The sequence below is a fragment of the Amblyomma americanum genome, chromosome 4 (assembly GCF_052857255.1).
Source record: "Amblyomma americanum isolate KBUSLIRL-KWMA chromosome 4, ASM5285725v1, whole genome shotgun sequence".
Taxonomy (NCBI): Eukaryota; Metazoa; Arthropoda; class Arachnida; order Ixodida; family Ixodidae; genus Amblyomma; species Amblyomma americanum.
The window spans coordinates 222,066,564-222,087,805 of record NC_135500.1 but is presented as its reverse complement, the minus strand read 5'-3'; the positions used below and the strand labels follow the sequence as shown (position 1 = coordinate 222,087,805).

The window sequence follows — 21,242 nt, the reverse complement described above, 5'->3', positions numbered from 1 at the left end:
TGTTCAACTGCATGTCACAGCCATTGTTCAGTTTATGAAACCGAAACAGCATGATAAAGGAAATCAGTTACAAATTATTTAGCGGTCGTAGGCGAATACCACGTGGTGATCCATGCATTGTAATGTCTAATGCATCATTTTAAAAAAGAAAACGTGCAATAAAATTACGTGTCTATAGTCCTTTAAAATTGGCTACTTCGTAGGCAATTCACTGCAAAAAATAGTGCAAGTTGCTCCACATTGCTCTGTTACACTACTCCAAAGTGCTCTAAAGTTAATTTTCTGAAACTCCAAAAATTGCTCCAAATCGCAGTTTGGCAGTGGCAGCACTGGAGGATAGGGTGGCCGCAGCTGACACAGGACAGGGTTAATTGGAGGGATATAGGAGAGGCCTTGCAGTGGGTGCAGTTAGGCTGATGACGATGATGATAATGGGTACACTATGTGCATGATTTTGGCTAATCAGCTATAGTTAAGTCCTAGTTTTTTGTTTTCATGACAGTACTATTTAGTTAAATTTACCATATTTACTCTAATCTAGGCAGTCCTCGATTCTAGGCCGACCCCCGAACTTCATAGTCAGAAAAAAAAAAAAAAAGGTTTACTCGAATGTAAGCCAAATGAAAAAAAGCATTGACTAGGACTAGAACATGCATTTTATTAAGCTTGCGACACTTGTCGTAGCACGTCGAATGCTCACTCATCGTCTTCGTCAACATTGCTGACATCGCTGTCCTCTTTGTCACTGGCTTCCTCCCACAGCGCACTGTCTTCGCTTCCGTCCAACACGTTCGAGACGCTGCACTTGCGGAAGGCCTGCACAATCAGTTCGGCCGGAATTTCCTCCCATGCCACGGCAACCCGGTTCGCCACTTGGCTAAGCGAAGCATGCTTGATGCGCCCGGTTGGTGTGTGCTGGTTGTCCTGAAGCGTCAGCCAGCCATTGTAGTACTTCCACAGCCTATCCTTAAAGGGCTTGTTGATTGCAACATCGAGCTGTTGTAGCTTGCTCGTCATTCCTGCAGGTATCACCGCAATGTCCGTACCGCCTTTAGAAAGCACTGAATTTACAGCATCTGTCAAGTGGCCGTGGTAGGAGTCGAGAACTAGGAGTGGCTCTTTGAACAACAGGGCCCCAGCTCAACGTTGCCAAACGGTCTTCACCCACTCTTCGACTAGGGCACCACTCATCTATCCATTCTCTTGTGCGCGCACAACGACATTTTTAGGGAAAACCTCTCCAGATGGAAGTGTTTTCTGCTTAAAAATGAGGTAGGGCGGCCGTTTTTGCTCATCGGCCATGCAACATAACATCACGGTAAGACGTTGCTTCTCATACCCAGCAGTTTTTACTTTCACCTGTTTTGCGCCCTTCTCATTGACTGTGTACGCCACAGGCATGTCGAAATACACTGGGGTCTGATAGACATTACCGATTTGGCCCAGACTGTACTGCTTCTCCAGCCGCCTCTTGATCACAAAGCACTGAAGTGCAACCAGCTTCTCCTCAAAATCAGGTGGTAGGTTTTGACATACGGAAATCCGCCGTCGCAGGCTGAGCCCGAAACGCTTAATGAAATGAGTGACCCAGCCCCTGCTGACTTTAAATTGGGTCCATGGGACGCCTCTAACTTTAGCGACTTCCCTCGCCTTTGCCTGCATTATCTCTGTTGTCACGGGCAATGCACCTTCTCTCTGCTTCTTGATAAAGTTCGCAACATCCTTTTCCACCTCGTGGTGTCGCCCACTCTTGAGTCCAGTGAAGGCCATTCGCTTTGCAGCACAGTTGAAGAGCTCGTTCCGCTGCTTCCGCCACCGGCACACATTCTTCTCGTCCATGCCGAAGTCACGCTGGGCTTGTAGGTTTGAAGTGCTTTCCGCTGCCAAAACTACTTTTGCGCTTAAAAGCCACGGTGTAGTGGTATCGCTTGGTGGGCCCCATTGCGCCGCAAACACGGGCGGCTTTTCTCGAATCATATGGCGACGAACACAAGCAAGTACGGGACGGCGAGACCTTTGTTCACAACGTTCGAACGAGCCAGCGCCACCAAGCAAAATGGAGCCTGAAAACCTGCAAGCTGTGGCCGCGAGATGGCGTTACGTGTCTAGTGGTTGAAGGGCAATTCGCATCCTTGAATCTAAGTCGAACCACGAATTTCATAAAAGATTTTTCAAAAGAAAGTACCGGCCTAGATTTGAGTAAATACGGTATGAATGTTCTTTGTGGGAGCTATAATAGCTCATGAAGACTGATTTTGTGGCTGACTATAATCACCACCGCTGCTATGGAGCACAGCTCTATGTGAAAAACTTTATTGCTGCACCATATGTTGTGCAGGTGTTGTGTTGCTTGTTCTTGCCATTTGTGAATTCTTTTGTTACTTCAGTGCATGTGCATCTAATTTATACTAGAAGCCACATAGTACTTATTCACTGTGAATGGTCTGTGTGCTACTACTGTTTCAGGGATCGAAGTGGATCTGGGTTACTTGCATACGGGCTTAGACAAGCCAGCTGCTCAGCGCGAGGGCCGCCCCACTGTGCTGCTGCTGCATGGGGCGCCTGGCAGTTATCGAGACTTCACCCAGCTGGTGCCCTTCCTGGACAGCCAGGGCGCCACCGTCATTTCGCCCCGGTGGCCTGGTAAGCAAATGGCAAGAGCCAAATGTACGTGTAAAATGAATGGCTGCAGTGGCTTTGTGCAGAAAAACTCGGCCATGTTACATAATGCCACCAAGGCCTCCATCTATATGTGCTTACAGCAATAGGCATGTCGGCAGCTTTCTGCAAGGTAAATAGGTTACTCTTGGCATCGTAGTCGTAAAAATAGCTGCTTACCCTCATGCAAGTTGACAGGCAATGAGCATTAGCTGGTTCACAAAATGATTAATACAGGGATGAGGCCACACCACACTGCTTGGGCAAACACAGGTGGCCCCTGCTGCACTTGCCTTCTCTTGGAATCCCCTCCATTTGTTGTTTTGCCTTCTCCTCTGGCCATTTCTTCTTCGCGAGTGCGACTAGGGAACTCGCGTTTGTTTCCTGACCACTCTGCTCTTACACCCCTTTCAAGCGCACAAGTTGAATGCACTTGCGGGGAGCGTGCTTCGACATCTCTAGTGACACTTTAGGCTATGCATTGCTAAAAAGGGAAACAAAATGCACTCGTAGGAAAAAAAAAATGGTGACAGAAAATGAGCGCAATTTTTGAAATGTAGATAAAAAGGGAAAACATTTTAAGATTTGATTGTTTGATTTGGCAGAAGAAATCAAAACAAACTTAGACATATCTTTAGCAACGAAAAACAAAAAGTTTTTACCTTAATTTGCACTTTTCTTTTCATTAAATTAAGGCTTCAAAAACGAGGTGCACATATTGCGCAATAATTTTGTGAACATGTCTTAAAAAACTACAAAGGTCATAATGTGCAACATATACTATAAATTGCCGCCTATTAGTGGACCCCAAAACTCACACCCCTCACTGGCCAAAAGAAAACTTGGGGGTACACTTAAAAGAGTATGTGCAGTCGCCATTTCCTGTCCTCCCCTGCATCTTTCACTTTCCTGTCTTCTGTCTCACAGCTTTCTTCTCTTCTTTGCTTTTTCTTTTTTCCTGACAGCTAGGGTTAACCTTGTGTGGCAGACTATCCTGCATTGCACCATATTGGGTTATAGCTAGGATGTACAGCTGGTGTGGGCAGAAATCGCTTGCAAGTTTCTCGTTGGGCTCCGTGGCGGGCGGCTGCCACCGTAGTCGCCCACCGTAGTATTTTTTTATGGATGCATCTTTTGCCCCTAAAGATCGCTCTCTCGGAAGAGGGCACAACGAAGCAGCAAGCTTTTTCCCCCAAAAGAAGGTAACATTCGCAGAGCTCCCCGTCAATTATAATGAAATAAGAGGGAAAACAAGTCAGAATCATATCAGTGTTCATTGTGTCGCAGTGCTTAACAGGTGCCTTCGGCCGTGGCTACAAGGTATCAAAAATGGCCAGTGACGACTTGTTGCTTGAATGCTCGCCAACGTCCAGTACTCAAAACTCACAAACATTGTGTCCATGGGGGACATCCCTGTCTCCATCACTTGCCACTGATCTTTCAACACAGCCAGACTCGTAATCTTCGAAATTGATTTTGTCCACCTTACAGAAGCAGAAATTCTTTAAGGGCTTGCTGACTAAAATATCGTAGATGTTCACAGGATTAGAATCCGGAAAGATAACACAAAAAGACGTAAAACACCTGGTCTTCACTTTCCGCATCAGACACTACATACCTAACTTGTGCAAGTGTTTCCATTGCCAGAGGTTTGGCCATGGCTCACAGAGTTGCGCAGAACTGTGGCGCTGCACCAAGCTGCGCCTCAAGGCCTCTTCCCACAGGCCGAGGTCTAACTCAAACGTCAAGTGCCTTCTGCACGGTCGTCCAGCACCTCTGAAGAGGTGATGGACACGACCCGAGACAGCTCTGTCTCGTACATGTCTCACGGGCGACAGGTCTCCTTGGATCGGTCAAAAAGATAGGCCCTGAGTCACGGGGCCAAAACAAAATTGATTTAGTTTTCACATACACAATATTAAGACAGCTTTCATAGTCCAATGGAATTGTAGAGGACTTTAAATAACTGTAATGGCATAGACGACAGCTTAAACTCAATGTCTCTGGTTGCTTTATTTCTACAAGATACCAGTTTAGGTCCTTGGCACACAAATGTGCTTAAGATATATACAGTCTCCCGCCGTGACCGATTAAGAGGGAGAGAGCAGGCTCTTGGGAGGTGCAGCCATCATGCTAGAACTGGTGTAGCAGCTCGTGAACTGAAACTTAAAATTAGGTTCAAAGCCGCAGCAGCCACTGTGGTTTCTTACAAAACAATTACACTGTGCTTCGTATATCTTGTGTAGAGGGTGCTGCCCCTCTACACAATGAATGGATAAACTTCAAGCTTCAACTAGCAAAGGCATCTAGCAACCTTGTGCTCGGATATATATATAGTTGGAAGCGCTGCAGTAAAGAACACAGTTTAGTATGCTATGCTCGGTGTATGCTTGGCTGCTTCAACGCTGTTGCAGGCCGTGCACAGGGCCCGTAGTACACGACACGGTGTTAGAAGCGCTTGGTCTCCGTCACAGACGACACCCCTCCTGCCAGCAACTGCGAGGCCTCATCCTCCAGGCAGCGACTGCGTAGTTGCTCTCGTCTGGCTCGCCGACGCTCGTCATCGCCAGCCGGCTTACTACACGCAAGTCATTGGCCTGAATGTCATAGCCACGGCACTCAGCAGCTCCCAGCCCTGGGAAAAGGATTTGTGCACTCGCTCCGGCAGCTGCATCGTGGGCAGTTCTTTCCTTGCGCCAGCCAGATCGGTCCGACTTTGAAAATGCTGGTTCCTGGCCAACATGGTTAAACCTATTTGAGGACTTCGCGTTTGCTTCAGGCCTTCACCAGGCACTGGGAGATGTTCAAGTTCAGACTCTGCTGTATTGCGTGGGCCCGGAAACTCGTCCACTTCTGGCGACTTTCGGCCCCGACACATCTCTGGATGACCACACAGCTATAATCAGTAAGTTCAAGGTGCATTTCGTTCACCTCGTCAATGACGTTTACGAGTTGGTGCAGTTTCATCGACGAGTACAGCAACCGGGTGAAGCCATGGACAGCTACTATGTGGAACTCTGCAAACTGTGTAAAAGGTGCAACTACCGCTGAAGTTGAAGAACGTCTTGTCTGTGACTTCTTCATAGTGGAGCTACGGGATTCCATGCTCTCCAATAAGCTCTGCAGGACCCCACAACTGAGGTGTGGATTCAAGCAAGGCAAGCGGAAGGCACCAAAAAACAGAAGAGTAAGCTAGGGGCACAGGCTACAGTGCAAGGGGCAGTAAACATCGACGCGGCCTAGTACTGTTGGTTCGAGCCGAGACATGACAAACACGCTGAGACAGCAGCAGCAAGGCAGAAAGTTGACAGCCAGAATTTGTGATTTCTGCGGTTGCGCCCCACATCCCCGCTCTGAATGCCCAGCGCGCAACTCGCAGTGCAACTATGCAAGAAAAAATTGGCGGTGGTTTAGCTCTGGTTAAACCTGGAGTGACACGATAGTTACAGCTAGCAGGTGGAACTTGACACGGCGCATGTGCACAACTGTTGCAGCTCGGATTCGCCAGCGCGCCGCGGTGCCAGCAGCAGCAAATGCTCCGCACCACGTGGCTGGTCACGTGATGAACCACACTATCAGCCACGCCGCCGGCAGCTGCTCCGCACCACGTGACAGCGCAGCCACAGGGTGGCAGCGCCGTCACAGGGTGACGGTGCAGCCACAGGGTGGGTGTGCAGCCACAGGGTGGCGGCGCCACCACGCTGAAGGCTCGAAATGCTACCGTAATGTAGGTATCGCTGCAAAAAGGCCATTTCATGGATGTTTGTCTTGCTTAGGAGACAAGACAGGTCAGGATTTGGCAATCTAGCTGAATACAATTCACTGCTCGTGCAATGCTAAGTATGTCAAAATCACAGTTGACGACTACACAGGACTCGGGTGCAGAAGTTTCTGCCAATTCAGATACCTTCCCAGACCTTCCGCAAGCCCTAGACAGAGTTGACAGCATCATTTCATTTCATTTCATTTTATTACCTTAACTCTTTCGTTACCGCGAGAAAACGGATGTTTTTCATAGGTCTTGGAAGATATTTTTTTGCCAGTAAAAATAATACTGCTGCCCATGTTGGAGCATACGAAATTCATAATAGAATGCTCTTTCCAAAAAATTTATTAGGGAACACACAAAAATTCTCAAAATGTCCATTTTTGTGTTGAATTGAAAAAAATAAGATGGAAAAAAAACATATCTACAGATGCAATATAATCAAAGAAAATTTAGAATATACATTTTGAAGATAAATGGCCCGGGAACAGTGAGTAAAAAAATAAACTATCTGTACAGTGCCGTTCTTCAGCTACACAAAAAAAAACTACAGGTGAAAACAGCCTCATTTCTCGTGCCATGCGGTGAAGCAGTTCCTGGTTTTCATGAGGCACAGGTGCACTCCACACTTTTCGCAGAAAACGTTCGTCTTCTGTTCGACTTTTTGCTTCTGATTAGCACATCCTGCAGTTTCGCCTTTTCAGCATCTTCTGCGGAAAGTGGAGCACTTCTTTTGGGGCAGGATCTACTTGGGCAACCTCTTCATCGTCAATCTCGAGCAGCTGTTGGGTGAGCTCCGTCCGAAAAGAAAGTTGGTCGAAGTGGGTGTTTCTTTGAAATTTCAGTGTCAAGAGGTCTTTCTGGTGGTACTCTTGAAAAATAATGAAGCTATCGACAACAGCAATGTCAGTACAATGACAGAAGAGTGTTTTCCACTATCTCGCACACTTCATGAAAATGTAAGGTGAAATCAACTGATTCGACTTATCAACACCAAGCATCCCAGAATTGTATTCCTCAACCAGTAGCGGCTTCTCGATTGGGATGACAGTCCACACTTCTCTCTTTTTTTGTGGCTGTGACATGCCTGTTGGCAGCATGCACTGTAAACATCATGTGGACCACCTTCCTGTCCTTCAATTGCAAATAGAGGATGGTGTTCCACCGGAGCCACCGAACATCACCTCTCTTTGGCTTCTTCTCCCAGGACACGTCCTTCAGTTCAGGTGGGAAGCACTGACGATTTTTATGTGTCGTGCCACAAGCGAGGGTTTTGTGATCCACGTGCCACAAGCGAGGGTTTTGTGATCCAGCAGGTGAGCAAAGAGAGACGCAGATGTGTAAAAGTTATCCATGTAGTTAACGTTTCCTTGATTGAGGTACTTAGTTGCATCACCACATCAAATGCTAGTCCACTTGCACTGGCTGTTTCCCACTTGCCTGCGTACACATAAAATTGAACGGATTAGCCAGTCCACGAATCAGCAAGAACCCACAATTTATATCCCGACTTTACAATTTTGTCCCACTTGTATTGCCATATACCCGATCTTCCTTTTGACTTCACCATTCTTTTATCCACAGAGAGGTTCCGCGTAGGTTGAAAAAGTTCTCCTCAAGTGGTATTCATGTGTTGCAGAAGCCACAATATGGGGTGCAGCTTGCCGTCCGAAGCTACAGTAGTCGCCTCTGGATCAGTGACACTTAGGAAGCGCATAAGTGCAGAAAACCGTCTCCTTGCCATAATGTTCCGCAGAAGAATCCCTGAAAAAAGGCCACTGGTATTCCAGTAAAGGTGGATGCTTGGCACGTTCACGATGCCCATACAAATTAGCAGTCCAGTGAACTTCAGTAGTTCGTCAGGAGTCACTTCTTTCTATGATCCATCTCTTTCAGCATAGCTTGGAAGCTCCAAAACATGCATCCAAGCATATTTGTTTGTGTTGTTGCAGATAGTATTTATCACTTCTGCAGTGAAAAATAGCAGAAAAAAATCGTGCACCGTCATAAAACGTCTTGAGCTGCTCCGTACTGCTGGGCTGAGATGTGCTCCGGGCGGCCTTGTTGCCCTGAACTGAAGTTTCTTCACAGCTGGTGGCAGCCCATCCTGGCCTAGTACGGACCCTACAGATAAGAATAGCTCTAAGCTTGTGTACAAAAGTCTGCAGATAAGCGCCACGACGTCGGTGACTGCTCAAGGCCATAAAAGTAACTCACCGGCGAACAGCTGCGGATGTCCCGGGCTAACTTGAAACATCGTCGCCCTCAGAGCATGAAGCAGAAGTACTGTCATCTTTGGACTCGTAGCTCGAATCCTTGTCACTAAAATCAGGTGGAGATGTAGGATACTTTCGCGCTTTCCACGCGACTGCGTCGCGTGGGACGATGGCGCCATGGCAGCGACCGGAGCGACTTGTGCTGCAGCGGTATCGTAACACCGTATGTGGCCCTCTAGCGAATTTAACAAGAGAACCGAAACCAAAACTGCTGCAAACTGGCTGTAAAGGCTGGGCATACATGTTGGATATGCGGCGGACATTCAGAAATGCGTTTTCATGGAATAAAACCACTCAAAGCTCACTAGTCAAAGCTCACTAGTGAATAGCTGGCATCATTTTCGGGTAATTATCACCACTCAACACCGTCAGGTAACAAAGCCGACAATATGATTCGATATTTGACTTCATGAAGTCTTTTGATCAAAAAAATTTGATGTTAATGCTGCATTACCACGAGTGGCAGGTTTTTTTTTTCAAGCACGGTTGCCACGCCCCCTTTTGCAACAACACATGGACATTAGTTCTCAAAAAGCCCCATCAAAAATCAGAACGTCACCAGAACGGGAAAATTTAAACAGGCTCTACAAATTCAGTGCCAAGACTACCCAATGGGTGGCGCTAGGTGCACGAGAAACGATTCCGACATGTCGAAATCGGTGATTTAATTCATCGATCATAGGTGATCGATTTGTATAGGCGTGGTAACAAAAGCGTTAAAGACCGATGAGGGGTATTACATAAGGGGTGAGTACATATATTTTGGCGAGCAAGTGTTAACACAACTCGGGTCCGAGATAACAGCCTCTCAATGTTCTAACGTCCTTCACAGCATCTTTGCTATGGAAACGCAAGTCCGTCGTTCAACGTTTGTATGTTATCAATGCCCTGTCGTTACCGCTATTGAGCTTTCCTGCACTGGAAGCTCTGGGAGTTGTCAAGTTTGTAGACAGTGTCTGTCAAGCCATCTAAAAATCTGTTCAAAGGACTCGGCACTCTTTCCCAAGAGCACAAAATACGCCTTCAGCCGGATGCGGCGCCCTATTCTCTGTGTGCCATGACGTATTCTTATTCCATTTCGAGAAGTTGTTAAGGTAGAGCTTCAGAAGCTGGAACAACAGGGAGTGATACGCAAGGCAGACAAGCCAACGCAGTGGTACACAGGCGCGGCCATCCGGTTTGTGATACTTTTGCTTCTCTTTTCATTGACGTTCATTGTCACGTTTTGCCACTGGAGTGCCACATCTATTCTTTCCACGTATGGAAACTTGTGAAGCGCGGTTTCGCTGGCGGCAGCGGCTCTGGCCTGCTTGGTTCAGTGAAGCGGGCGTTCTTGGCTCGCTTGCCTGCAGCGCTATAATTTTGCTTCCGCCATCGTCATATTATCAGCGTCTGGCTGCAAAGCGAACAATAAAAAACTGAATGGGTTAAGGGCGGGGTTCTGAATCCCTTCTTTCTGGTAGTGAGTGATTATGAAATCCACAATGCTTGCAGACGAGGGCACAAAGTCGAGAGCGACATACATTATGCTGTGTGCACCGTTCTCGATTTCTTGCCTTCGTCTGCAAGCGCTATGAATCCCATAATGACTGAAGGAAACCAGCTCGGCCCGTCAAGCAACCAATCCTGTTCTGTTAGTGAGCATAGCTTTATTGCCGCCGGGAAGACCGTAATAAAGTGGGAACCAATCTTCAACGCGTCATTTGATAGCGATAGTGCCAAGAGTCCGGACGGAAGATAGACAGCGAATCGTTTTCCTTTACCTCCACAGTGTGCAACAACGTGCCATTGCAAAGGAAATGGGTCGACCACTGTCTGCAATTAACAGAATTGGCAAGGCATACCGTAATGTGGGACGGCTCAGTAACTTGCCTCATGGGCACAGACAGCAGGTGACAAGCAAGGATCAAGACGCTCTTATTGTCACCTCTGCAGCCGACACACCCAATATTACTGCTCATGAGATGAAAGACACTTTTCAGTTGGGTGCCAGCACGTCGACTATTAGACGTCGCCTGCACAAGGCTACTCTGCGAAGCCGAGTAGCGTCACAGAAGCCGGCGGTCACAGAGGCAAACAGAAATGCAAGATTTGCATTTGCACAAGACCACTCATCATGGACGGTGGAGGACTGGCGCTACGTGATGTTCTCTGACGAGTCAGCTTTTCCAACACGTTGGTGCCAGCGTCGGCGAATTTGGAGAGCTGTAAATGCCAGGTGTGTATTTTCTGCCACATTTGAGAATTGCTTCAATGCAATAGCCGTCATGTTTAAAATTGCTGCGCGGAAAGAAGTTTTTGTTATATTCTGGGACCTGTCAATACTTGGTCCTTATTTGTATACTCTTTGTGCTATGTTTTTGTTTAGGCATTTTTGCCGTCTCTAGTGATGGCAAAATTACATCATAGCCACGAAATCCTCGGTTCTTTTTCTCTGTTCAGTTTCGAGCTCAAGAATTTCCATCGTGTTGCAAGCAGCGGCCGCTGCTCCATCAATGTATGGGGAGTGGTGTGCAAAGACAGCCTTGGACCGTTGGTTCGCCTGCACGGAAAGTTTGATGCCGCAGCTTACCGCGACGTCATCCAGAGCGTCGTGGTGCCCTACGCCCTGGACGGCCCATTTCCTGACAGGCTGTACTATTTTCAACAGGACCGCAGCCCCATACGCACGGCCAAGTCAGTTACGTGTCTGCTGGAACAACTGGGAATCATGTTGCTGAAGTGGCCTCCACAAGGCGCTGACATGAACATACTGGAGAAGGTGTGGGGTGCTATAAAGAAGGCCCTTTCGCGGCGGCCACTCCAGGCTGGCTCCCAGGATGCTTTGTATGCCGCTGTGCAAAAGGAGTGGGAGCGCTTACGGACTTCGCACTTTGCTGCCCTGCTGTATGAGAGTATCCCTCGGCGAATGGCAGGGTGGTTGCCGCTAGAGGCGATTTCACGAAGTACTGACTCTTTGTCAGACAGCTGCCTATTCCTCACCAGATCCATGCCACCGACCTCTTGACGGGGCCTCCCTGAGTGTGTCTTGTATGTCTGATGCCGAGGTTTCGCGCATCTATATAGTTACCCTGAATAAAGTATTTTCTTTTTTCAATGGCGTACGGAGGAAGTACCAACTTTTTTTATTCGACAAGTGTGCCATGATGCATACCCCCTAGGTAGTCCACACACGTTTGACTTTCCAAGGACAAATAATGCTGAAGGTAGCAATGTTGCACGCTGTCATAAGCGTCATGAACCTCTTGTCTTAATTCCTAGCGAACTGGCCAATGTTTATTTCTTCGCATCGCAGATAGACTGTGATAACACAGCGATGTCGGAAGCAAATTCAAAGCGCTCGCTTCACCCACGCAGGCCATAGCCGCTGCCACCAGCGGAACCGCGCTGTGCAAGTTTCCATACGTAGAAAGAATGATTGTGGTGCACCAGTGGCGAAACACGAAAAACAACGTCAAAGAAAACTGAAGCAAAAGTATCACAAACCGGATGGGCGCGCCTGTGTTTCCTGTCGACAGGCTGATGCGTAAGTGGGACCTTTGGCCACGCTTTCCGCGGTTTGCATTTCATTTGACACTGATAGTACTTGAATAGCTCCATGTGTGTATTGACAACCACCATTGATTGTGCTTCCGGATGCAGTTCAAGCTGCTGATACGCCGTAGACAAATCAAGCACTGTGAAATACTTGCATCCTGTCAACTTTTCAAAGAAATCTTCACTCATGGGAAGAGGATAATGGTCAGTTCACTGGCATGGATTCTATGTAGCCCTGATTTTGAGAATTACAGAAGTCTCAAACGAGGCTGTTATCAAGAATTTTTTCCTCCGCAAATATAAAGCACATCTCCTTCAAATATGCACAATAGATAAGCATTGAAGTGCTCAAAAAGTCTTCTGATTTTCACTGTAATATAGTATAGGAAAGTGCGAGCAGTATTGCCTTAAATCTGGCATTTTTGAGTACTGTAATGTTTTTCAAAAATCAAAGGAAAAAAATCGCCAATTTTTCTTAAGACTCCTGAAACAAGTCCCTAGAAGGAGGTGAAAAAGAATATGAAAGAACATGTTGCATTATTTTGTTTCCAACAATGTTATCAAAGCTCAAGCATGTAGCATTTTTAGCATCAGCGGAAGTGCCTAAATGAGGGGCCGGAACCAGCAAGCACGTCCTCCGCTGCTCTATTTATTCCCCAGATCTCAAGACTGAGACCTTTTCTATCAAAAGAGAGCATACCTAATTACTTGTGGACAAACACTGATTCATTAGCAGGATTCATTAGCGCCGCTTTCCTCGAGTGCGGGTTACAACTGGGAGTGCAGCCCGTAGAAATGCATGTAGAGAAAAGTTTTGTATGTGATTTTCTTACTGCACAGTGCATCTATGAAGCTGTGTGTCTCCCAAGGCCCTCTCTTTGTTGTTCCACACCAGGCATACCGTGGCCAGTTTTTTTTTCCTAATTAGTGTTTTACACAAAAATCCATTTGGGTTTCTTTTTTAGCCGTTCATTTATTTTGATTCGTCATGCTGGTGTATGCTGGATTGGTTATAGCTATTCTTGAGTAGGCATTCCCTCAACTTATGTACAATTTTCTTTAAGCTTTTGTCTATCACAAAAACTCCAAAACGCGTAAATGAGGTCGTCCTGCATTAATAAAAGACGATAAGAGCCTATAATACAGAAGGTGGATTTGTAAAACGTCTGTGGCAGGCGCATATTATGATGTCTTAAAATAAACATTGGCTTTGAAATCACGTGTATAGTTCCACGTTCCTTTCTACAATGTGGTCTGCTTTTTTTAATGCAACACAACCTTATAGGTGCACTGTACAGTCAAAAAATTACATTGAGAGCTTTTGTTTACATGCATTCCTATGGGCCGCAGTCCCAGTTGTTACCCCCCACTCGGCGATAGCAGCGCTACCGAATCCTGCTTACGTCACAGATCGGGGTTTATCCACAAAAAGTAATTAGGATGCTCTCTCTGGATGGAAAAGGTCTGTCTTGGGATCTGAAGAAAATATAGAGCAGCAGAGGGCGTGTTTGCTGCTTCCAACCCCTCATTTAGGCGCTTCTGCCGATGCTCAAAAAGCTACAAGTTTGAACTTGGATAACATTATTGGAGACAAAATAATGCAACATGTTCTTTCGTATTCTTTTTCACCTCCTTCTAGGGACTTGTTTCAGGAGTTTTAAGAAAAATTCGAGATGGTGTTTTTTTTTCCTTTGATTTTTGAAAAATCAAAAATACTCAAAAATTGCAGATTTAAGGCAATACTTCTCGCACTTTCCTGAATTATATAACTGTGAAAGTCGGAAAAATTTTTTCTCCCCTCGATGTTTATCTATTTTGCAAATATGAAGGAGGGGTGCTTTATATTTGCAGAGAAAAAAAATATTGAAAATATCCTGTTTTGATACTTGTGTCCTTTTAAGCGACAACTTCCTCAAAATGGCGGAGATAAGCGTGACATATTCCTTCTCACCTGTACATTTAGCATGAAAAATATATCCATCATGGCTTCATATTTTGATTGTTACGTCATTGCAAATTCGTGAAATTGAGCTCTGCGTGAAAACGCTGCCTCTGCCATGACGTCGTTTACAATTTTTTCTCCTGAAATATTAGCATTTTCACGAAACAAAATTTACTTTTGCCAGCTGAATAATATGTGCACAATATATAATAAAAATTTCAAATGTTTGGGAGGTACATTCTCTCATCTAATTTTGTCTGAAAGACTAAACTTTTGGATTCTACAGGGCTTGGAATATCTCTTGAGAATGTGTACACATTTCAGTGAGGTCCTCTGCAGTTACTTAAAGCCTGAAATGTAATACAAATGTGAATTATTCGTGTCCAAATGAAGAATAAGTCGGTGACTGTATATTAGTGACCGCTGACGTCTAGGCACCTTTTAAAGGGCACAACTAAATTTGAGCAAGAAAATGCAGAAATTTCCTGAGAAAGTACAGATACAGGCACAGCAGTGTGTTGTAATTGGGGGCCGAACTTTTCGGTTTAAACTGATGAAAGTACCTGAAATCAGTTTTTGAAATTTGATTTTAGCCGAAAAAGGTCAGTATTCTTGGCATGCAAGGCTTAGCTAGCTGTCTGTTGAGTATGAGTTACACTCATTCAGTGTTGTAAATTAGCCAAGTAAGGAAGCCAGGGGCATGATAAGACAGTGGTATTGTCGGCTAAGCTGTGCAGTTATGAGATTTTAGGCATTTTTCTGCTTGTTTACAAACTGGGAAGCACCGCCTCCTAGCCCCCTGCTGGCTGTAAGCACTGTTTGTTCACTATCATCACCTGCTTAGAGCAGTTAGTTAAGTAGGTTTATCGACTGTGCTTAGGATACTGACACACCAAAACCACCATGCATGGTCGTCACGAAAAGTATTGTAGTCTAGGTAGTCAGTGTGGGTTTCTGAACGCTACTGCCCAGCATTGATTAATCTACCGAAACAGCATCAATGCATCGCCTTTAAATCTGAACTGTGCCTGGAGTCAGTTCATGCAGGGCAAACAATGGCATTGGTTACCACATTTAAGATTGCCTTTGTAGCTCTCAGTTTATCATGTTCACCTTTGGCATCAGATAAAACCATCCTTTTTAGACATCCTACAAGTGTCCATTAGATGTTCCTTGATCTTTGAGTGTTCCATTGACCTAGCTAGAAGGAGCCTTTGTCCTGACAACGTTTTTAAATCTTGTTAGCTGCAGAAAAAAGCAGCAGCCTTACACCAGACTTCTTTCCAGGCTCACAGCTGTTTTTGCTTGTCCTTGCTACTGTGTTGCCTTGGGCCCCAGACACGATGGCTTGACTTGTATCAGGCGTTCTTTAGGGCACTTGTGGCTACTAGTCTTTTTACTACCTTGGAATGTGTTGAAATGTACGGCACGCGAGCTTTCTTCAAGTGCACAGAGTAGCGCCAAGAGATGTGCTCTGGTCATGTGAACGGGCACAAGTCCAGGAACTGGATACTGGAGTTGGTTGTCTTCAGGTAATTCCTTTCCTTGCTACTTCCTAATAAAAAAGCCAGAGCATTTCAAGGTACATTGAAGAACAGTGCCCGGAAGGGCCAAGACTTGAAGACCTATATTACTCTCTAATGCATGATTTTCTGTTCAGAGTGGTAAGGAAAGCTTCGACATGTTGGGAAGCATAAGGTTTCAAAACACCTGTGGCATTAGCTGTGAGAGCTTCCTTGAGTCTTGGGGTTCTGTCTAATAACTTTCAAAGATGGGCTTTACATCCAGAAAAAAGGAGCGTGTATAGTGCCGTGCATGTTGTCGCTTCTTAGTGGCCTTAGTGGCTGCTACGACAGAAAAGTGAAAGAAGCACGTTTCACTATGTGCGCCCTAAACACGTCATGCCATCGTGTCGAGGAAAGCCTCAAGGGCCAACTGCACAGGTTGCACACTGCAGGATTCCCGGACGCGATTCTCTGTAGCGTTGGCTACAAGATTTTGAAAGATTTCCACCAAACAGCTATGGCGACATAGTAGCAAGAACAGTTATCATCCCGTATGTACACGGAATCAATCTAAAAAAATGCCTTGGGGCAGTTCAACGTAGGGCATGTTTTTTCTGGGCCTTACAAGTTTTAAACACTTTGCAAGATGAGGAGCAGAGAAGACCTGCCACCAAAACAGTGCAAAAAGAGACATGGAAAGGCTTTCACTGAATGCAAAAAAGCAACCTCCTGTGAAATACCGTTATTATGTGGGTCATCACAAATAGGACAGACAAAGCATTGCCTAAATGATACGCTGAGAGAGCACAACAAAGGCGTCAAAGATGGAGCAAGGAGGAACTCACCTGAACACGTGATCACCTGCCAATGCACTGCAAACTTTGACAATAGCAAGGTTCTCGAAGATGCAAGTAGCAGTTTGTGCATGAATTACATGAAGTGCATGCAATTCATTGCAGATGAACAGACTGCATCAGCACTCCTTCTGGAACCCTTAAAAGAAAATATTAGATTTCTTCATGGCTAGGAATGTAACAGAGCATAATGGCTGGGAATGCAAAGAATCTTGCTGCTTGGCTTTTAGTTTTTACGTATTTTTTATACTGTGGTCGTGGCTGTGTGGTTTATATTGCTGTTACTGCAATAAATTATTTCAGTTGATAGTGTCAGCGCTAGTGTGTGTCTTCTTCTCTGTCCTATTTGTTGTTCTGCTAATTTTGTGCATAATATTGCACTAACTAGCAAAGAAAAAATAGTCCCACACCAGGTGTTTTCGTACTCTAAACATTCCTCTCTTTGATTGAATATGCGTAGCTAAACTTTTTTAAGGGGAATTTCCTTTACTTGCATGTTTTTATTGATGGACCAACCTTATGCTGCTACCTTTGCTGTCTTTTTCAGACTTACGCCTCAGCTACCAGATGGGAACATTTTGGCATTCAGCAGAAGAGAAGACGCACTTGCTGACAGACTTTCTCAAGGCCATCAACGTCAGCAAGTAATCAATTATTTTATTACAATTTGTGAGGTCACGGTACTCTTACCTCAGTAAATACACTGACAGCAATTTCCTTTCACTTAGATAGCCACAAAGAGGGATTGCCAAATGGTACCAATGTCTAAATGAAATGTATGATGTAGTCATTGTTGTCACTTTGTGAAAATGAATGGCAGCTTTTGTTCAGCACTAAGCTACCAAAGTCTCTGCTGGTATATTTATTTTCTGGGGTTAGAATATTAAAGTGAAAGTCAAATGGTTCTGGTTTTAGAGATTTATTGCAGTACTGTTTTCAATTAGGAAGCTTTCATTTGAACTGCAGACAGTCAGAATGGGGACCATATAGAATGCTTCAAATTGAGCTAGTGTCGCCCTGAAAAGGCCTTAGTAAGAGCCCAGCTTCTCCCAGTCGGAGCAAAAATGGTCCCAGCTGAATATATCGCAGCTGACCCTGAGGGGTTGAACACGGGAAAAAAAGACTTGAACCACTGGACTAGTTTCAATAAAACTCGTAGGGTGCAATCGAGGTTCTACGGAGACACCTTTACCAAATATCATTACTCTTTGTGCATTGTATCGGGAGACATACAAAGTCAAAAATGAAAGTGGCTGAGGTTACTTCCCAAGCAGCAGAATTTTATTGGCCCAAGCAAGGCTAATCATCAGTGGCATATAATTGGCAAAATGCTGGCAAAATCAGTTTGCGCTTGGATTGGTGACAAGCCAACCATTGGACATTCTAAGGAAGGCCAAGCATGGACAATCACTGGAAATGCCTTGGACCATCATAGGGCTTGCGCTCTAAGACCATGTTAAGTCCAAGCAGTTTCTTTGATTGTAGGCTAATCATGTTGGCCAATTAATATTTTAGCTTTTTCCTAGCACTTGTTTTTTTTTTTTTCAGTAAATGCAGCTGCTTCTGGCTCCCAGAACCATTCTGTGAGATTTGTTAACTGTGCAGAAGCGGTTTGGGGCTGCCACTTGCCGAAGGTCTCAAATATATACAATCCCTTCTAGGAGATGATGGTCCCAAAAAATGCCAATATCACCAGTTGACAGGATGGTGTGGAATGCAGCAGTAAGCAGCTAATAGGATTGCTGCAGAAGGCTTCTGCAAAGAAAGGTGCAATGTACCATTTGGACTAGGCATCCAAAGAATTGCCTTTGTGTAAATCTGCCAAAGACTACACGCATCTCTTTTTTGCTTTGTCCTTACAGCACAATTCAAATGTGGTGAGGCACCATGAATTCAAGAACTGTTAGAACACTTAGTTTGCAAATGCATTTTTTTTTTCGTGCTGGAATATTATGCTGCAGTTCCATTTTGTATTCTTAGTGATGCACTGAATGCCAGCAGTCTGCAGCGACTTGAGCAAGACAGCAACTGACAGTTCAAGAGATGTCTTGTATCTCGTTGAAGGATATTTTTCAAATCAACTAGAAAAGAAGTTGCCTGCAATGCTGTAATCAAACTTTGGGCCATATAAAACTAACAAACCTTGGGTACAAAAAGGCAAAGGGGACAAACAGCAGCCATCGAAAGGCAGAAAAAAGCCGTTGTGCATTCAACAGCCCTGTGTACTGGCAGTCACAGATATTGACATTCCATAAGCAAACAGACTTGTTGCAATTCTGCCTGAATGAGTGAGGCATTAGCTTGCATACCTGCAATAGTAATATTCCCATACCTTATGTTCTTGCATATATGAATATGTGCACATCCCTGAGGAATATTGTCTTGTGCTCTAGACACAAAGAGGAGCACTACAAAATAAACAGCCACATGCAGGTAGTACATTCACTTCATCCATTTATTTTTCTATAAATAAGAGCCATTTCATGTGTTGGATGTAGCCATTATGGCTGCGCGACGCCTTGCAGTTCGGCCCTCTTCTTGGTTCCCTGCGAACATAAGCCACTTTATGGTGGCATCTGCAACGCATGCTCCCGTGGTGTTGCACCTGCAAAAACAGAGTACATGCGCACCAATGGCATAAAATGAAAAAACACCAAAACCAATCATCAATAAATAATCTTTCGTAAGAAACAGACACTGCAAACTGTACAAAATGCTTCACTAAAATAAAAAACTAAGAACACAAACTGTGGCTGCAGGACACATGCTGAACTGTTGTTCATGTAAAGCACTGAAAGAAAAATCAGTGTGTCAGCGATAGAGCTTTGCGTAAAATTTAGTTGTGATACTGTACAAACTCGTGTAGGGGCCATACTTATTTTAAAATTTGGATGTGAATTTGAAGGTGGGTCTCATACATGAATTAAAAAAAAGAAACGTATGTATTTTATTTTATTTCAATACTCTAAAGGCCCAACGCGGGCATTACATAGGGAGGGATTCATCAAAGAAAACTTAACAAATATACAACACAGAATATAAACGGCTGGAGACAGAAATAAACAAGTTAGGAACCCAGGTACAAGTTAATAATAGAAAAGAAAGAAAAAAGGCTAGGAACAGGTACATGGAAGAAATCCACTCGGAGCTTCACTGAGAGCTTTCCATGTAGACCGGAGGCCCGCAGTTACCGCAAGCTAAGGAAAAAAAAATGTACGCGTTGATGAAGCGTGGCCTTACACGTCCCCCCTAAGATGCTAAATGAGCTTGGAGTCCGCTCAGTTACGCAAAACCAAATAAAGGCCGCAAGAACCTGAGCCTACACGCTTAGCTTCTCATGCGACAACAACTTCTTGCCACAGCGGCACACAAATCCGCTGGTGCAGGGGTTAGAGCCACACACACTAGCAAAAAAAAAAGGGGGGGAATACACAACACTGGAACATGACGGCATACAAATCCGAACATGGCGCAAAAATGTCACGTCAGAATAACTGGCACGCAACACACACATAAATAAAACACAATTTGGTAGCAGCGCACAAGTCCGTTAACAATCGCACAGCACAGTTACACGCAGACACCCACGCACACGAAGCACGCCAAAGTCCACTGACATGCAAATGTCTTTCTTGGCGGCACTGAACAGTTCCATGCAAGTCCCCCGTTGAGTGAGCGGGAACGTTCACGCCGGCCGAGGCTGGCCTGGCTATGACTCACGATCTGTCCCAAATACGGATCGTGAGGCTTCCGGTGCTGCGGTACGGCGTCCGTGGCCTACGCGGCAGCTTGCGTGTCGATGCTGCCTGGTCAACTTGTTTGTCATAGTGCACGACAGGAGTTGGGCTCTGGCTTTCCCGTGCAAAAAGGAGCCCGCCGACTTTGCGCACTCACCGCGCTTTTCGCGGTGCAGAACAATTGGGTGCTCTGTTGCATGTGGTATCCCGCTGCCACATTCTTGCCTGATCTGGTTCTGCTCTCCTGGGGTTCTCGCGCAGATCTCAAATAATGGTGCGTCGCACATTCCCTCTGCCTTATCAGCTCGCTGTGCAGAAACATAACCGCCGACAGCGGAGTCTGCGTCACTGCCGCCAACCTCTGGCGGCTGCCTTTCATTGCCAGGTTCTGAGCAACACGCCAGGCATAAGAAACTCTCTTCCCGAGTGCCCGTTTTCGCTCCTGGCTTCTGCTCTTCCGCGCTCACTGCGGTTAGATCAGCTTCGACTGTTTTTGCAAAGGACGGCGGCAACTGGTGGGTCGGCATCGCTGGAAATAGTTCCGAAACCTCTTTCGGTTTCTCGCGGTTTGCCATTTGCGCCACTGTGCTGACTGCGCAGTTCAGCTCGTCCTCTAGTGACGCTGGCTGCTCGAGCTGAGCTCGGGGAACTACGCTGTCAGTCTCCGTCGATCGCTGCAAAGAGCTGGCCGTACTCCGCTCGTCCTGTCTTTGTGCATTCGTCGAATGCCGGGAGGGGTCGCTCTCTACCGCACTAGTGGGATATGCCCTGGGGTCTAGGTCTGGCCGCCGCTGCTCCTTAGTTACAGATGCAACGTCGGACTGCCCGCCGCCTCCATGCAGTGCCTCGAGTGCTGTCACGAACTCTGTCTGTGCTGCACCCCTTGACACTAAGCTCTCCGAATGTGTCTGCGGCCTTGCACAGCGAGCCGCTGCTCTTCTCTGGGATGAGCTGCTAATGTTTTGCC

The 21,242-nt window shown here is 45.8% G+C and overlaps 1 protein-coding gene across 2 annotated transcripts in view; it reads left to right on the top strand.

Moving 5' to 3' along the window:
• The window catches only part of LOC144129435 (uncharacterized), a 72,759-nt gene that overhangs the window by 16,485 nt on the left and 35,032 nt on the right, over positions 1-21,242 (top strand). For both annotated transcript variants that reach the window (XM_077663605.1, XM_077663606.1), the window contains exons 4-5: positions 2,467-2,643; positions 17,086-17,182. In XM_077663605.1, the coding sequence (XP_077519731.1) occupies positions 2,467-2,643; positions 17,086-17,182 (274 nt within the window). The remainder of the gene's footprint in view (positions 1-2,466; positions 2,644-17,085; positions 17,183-21,242) is intronic.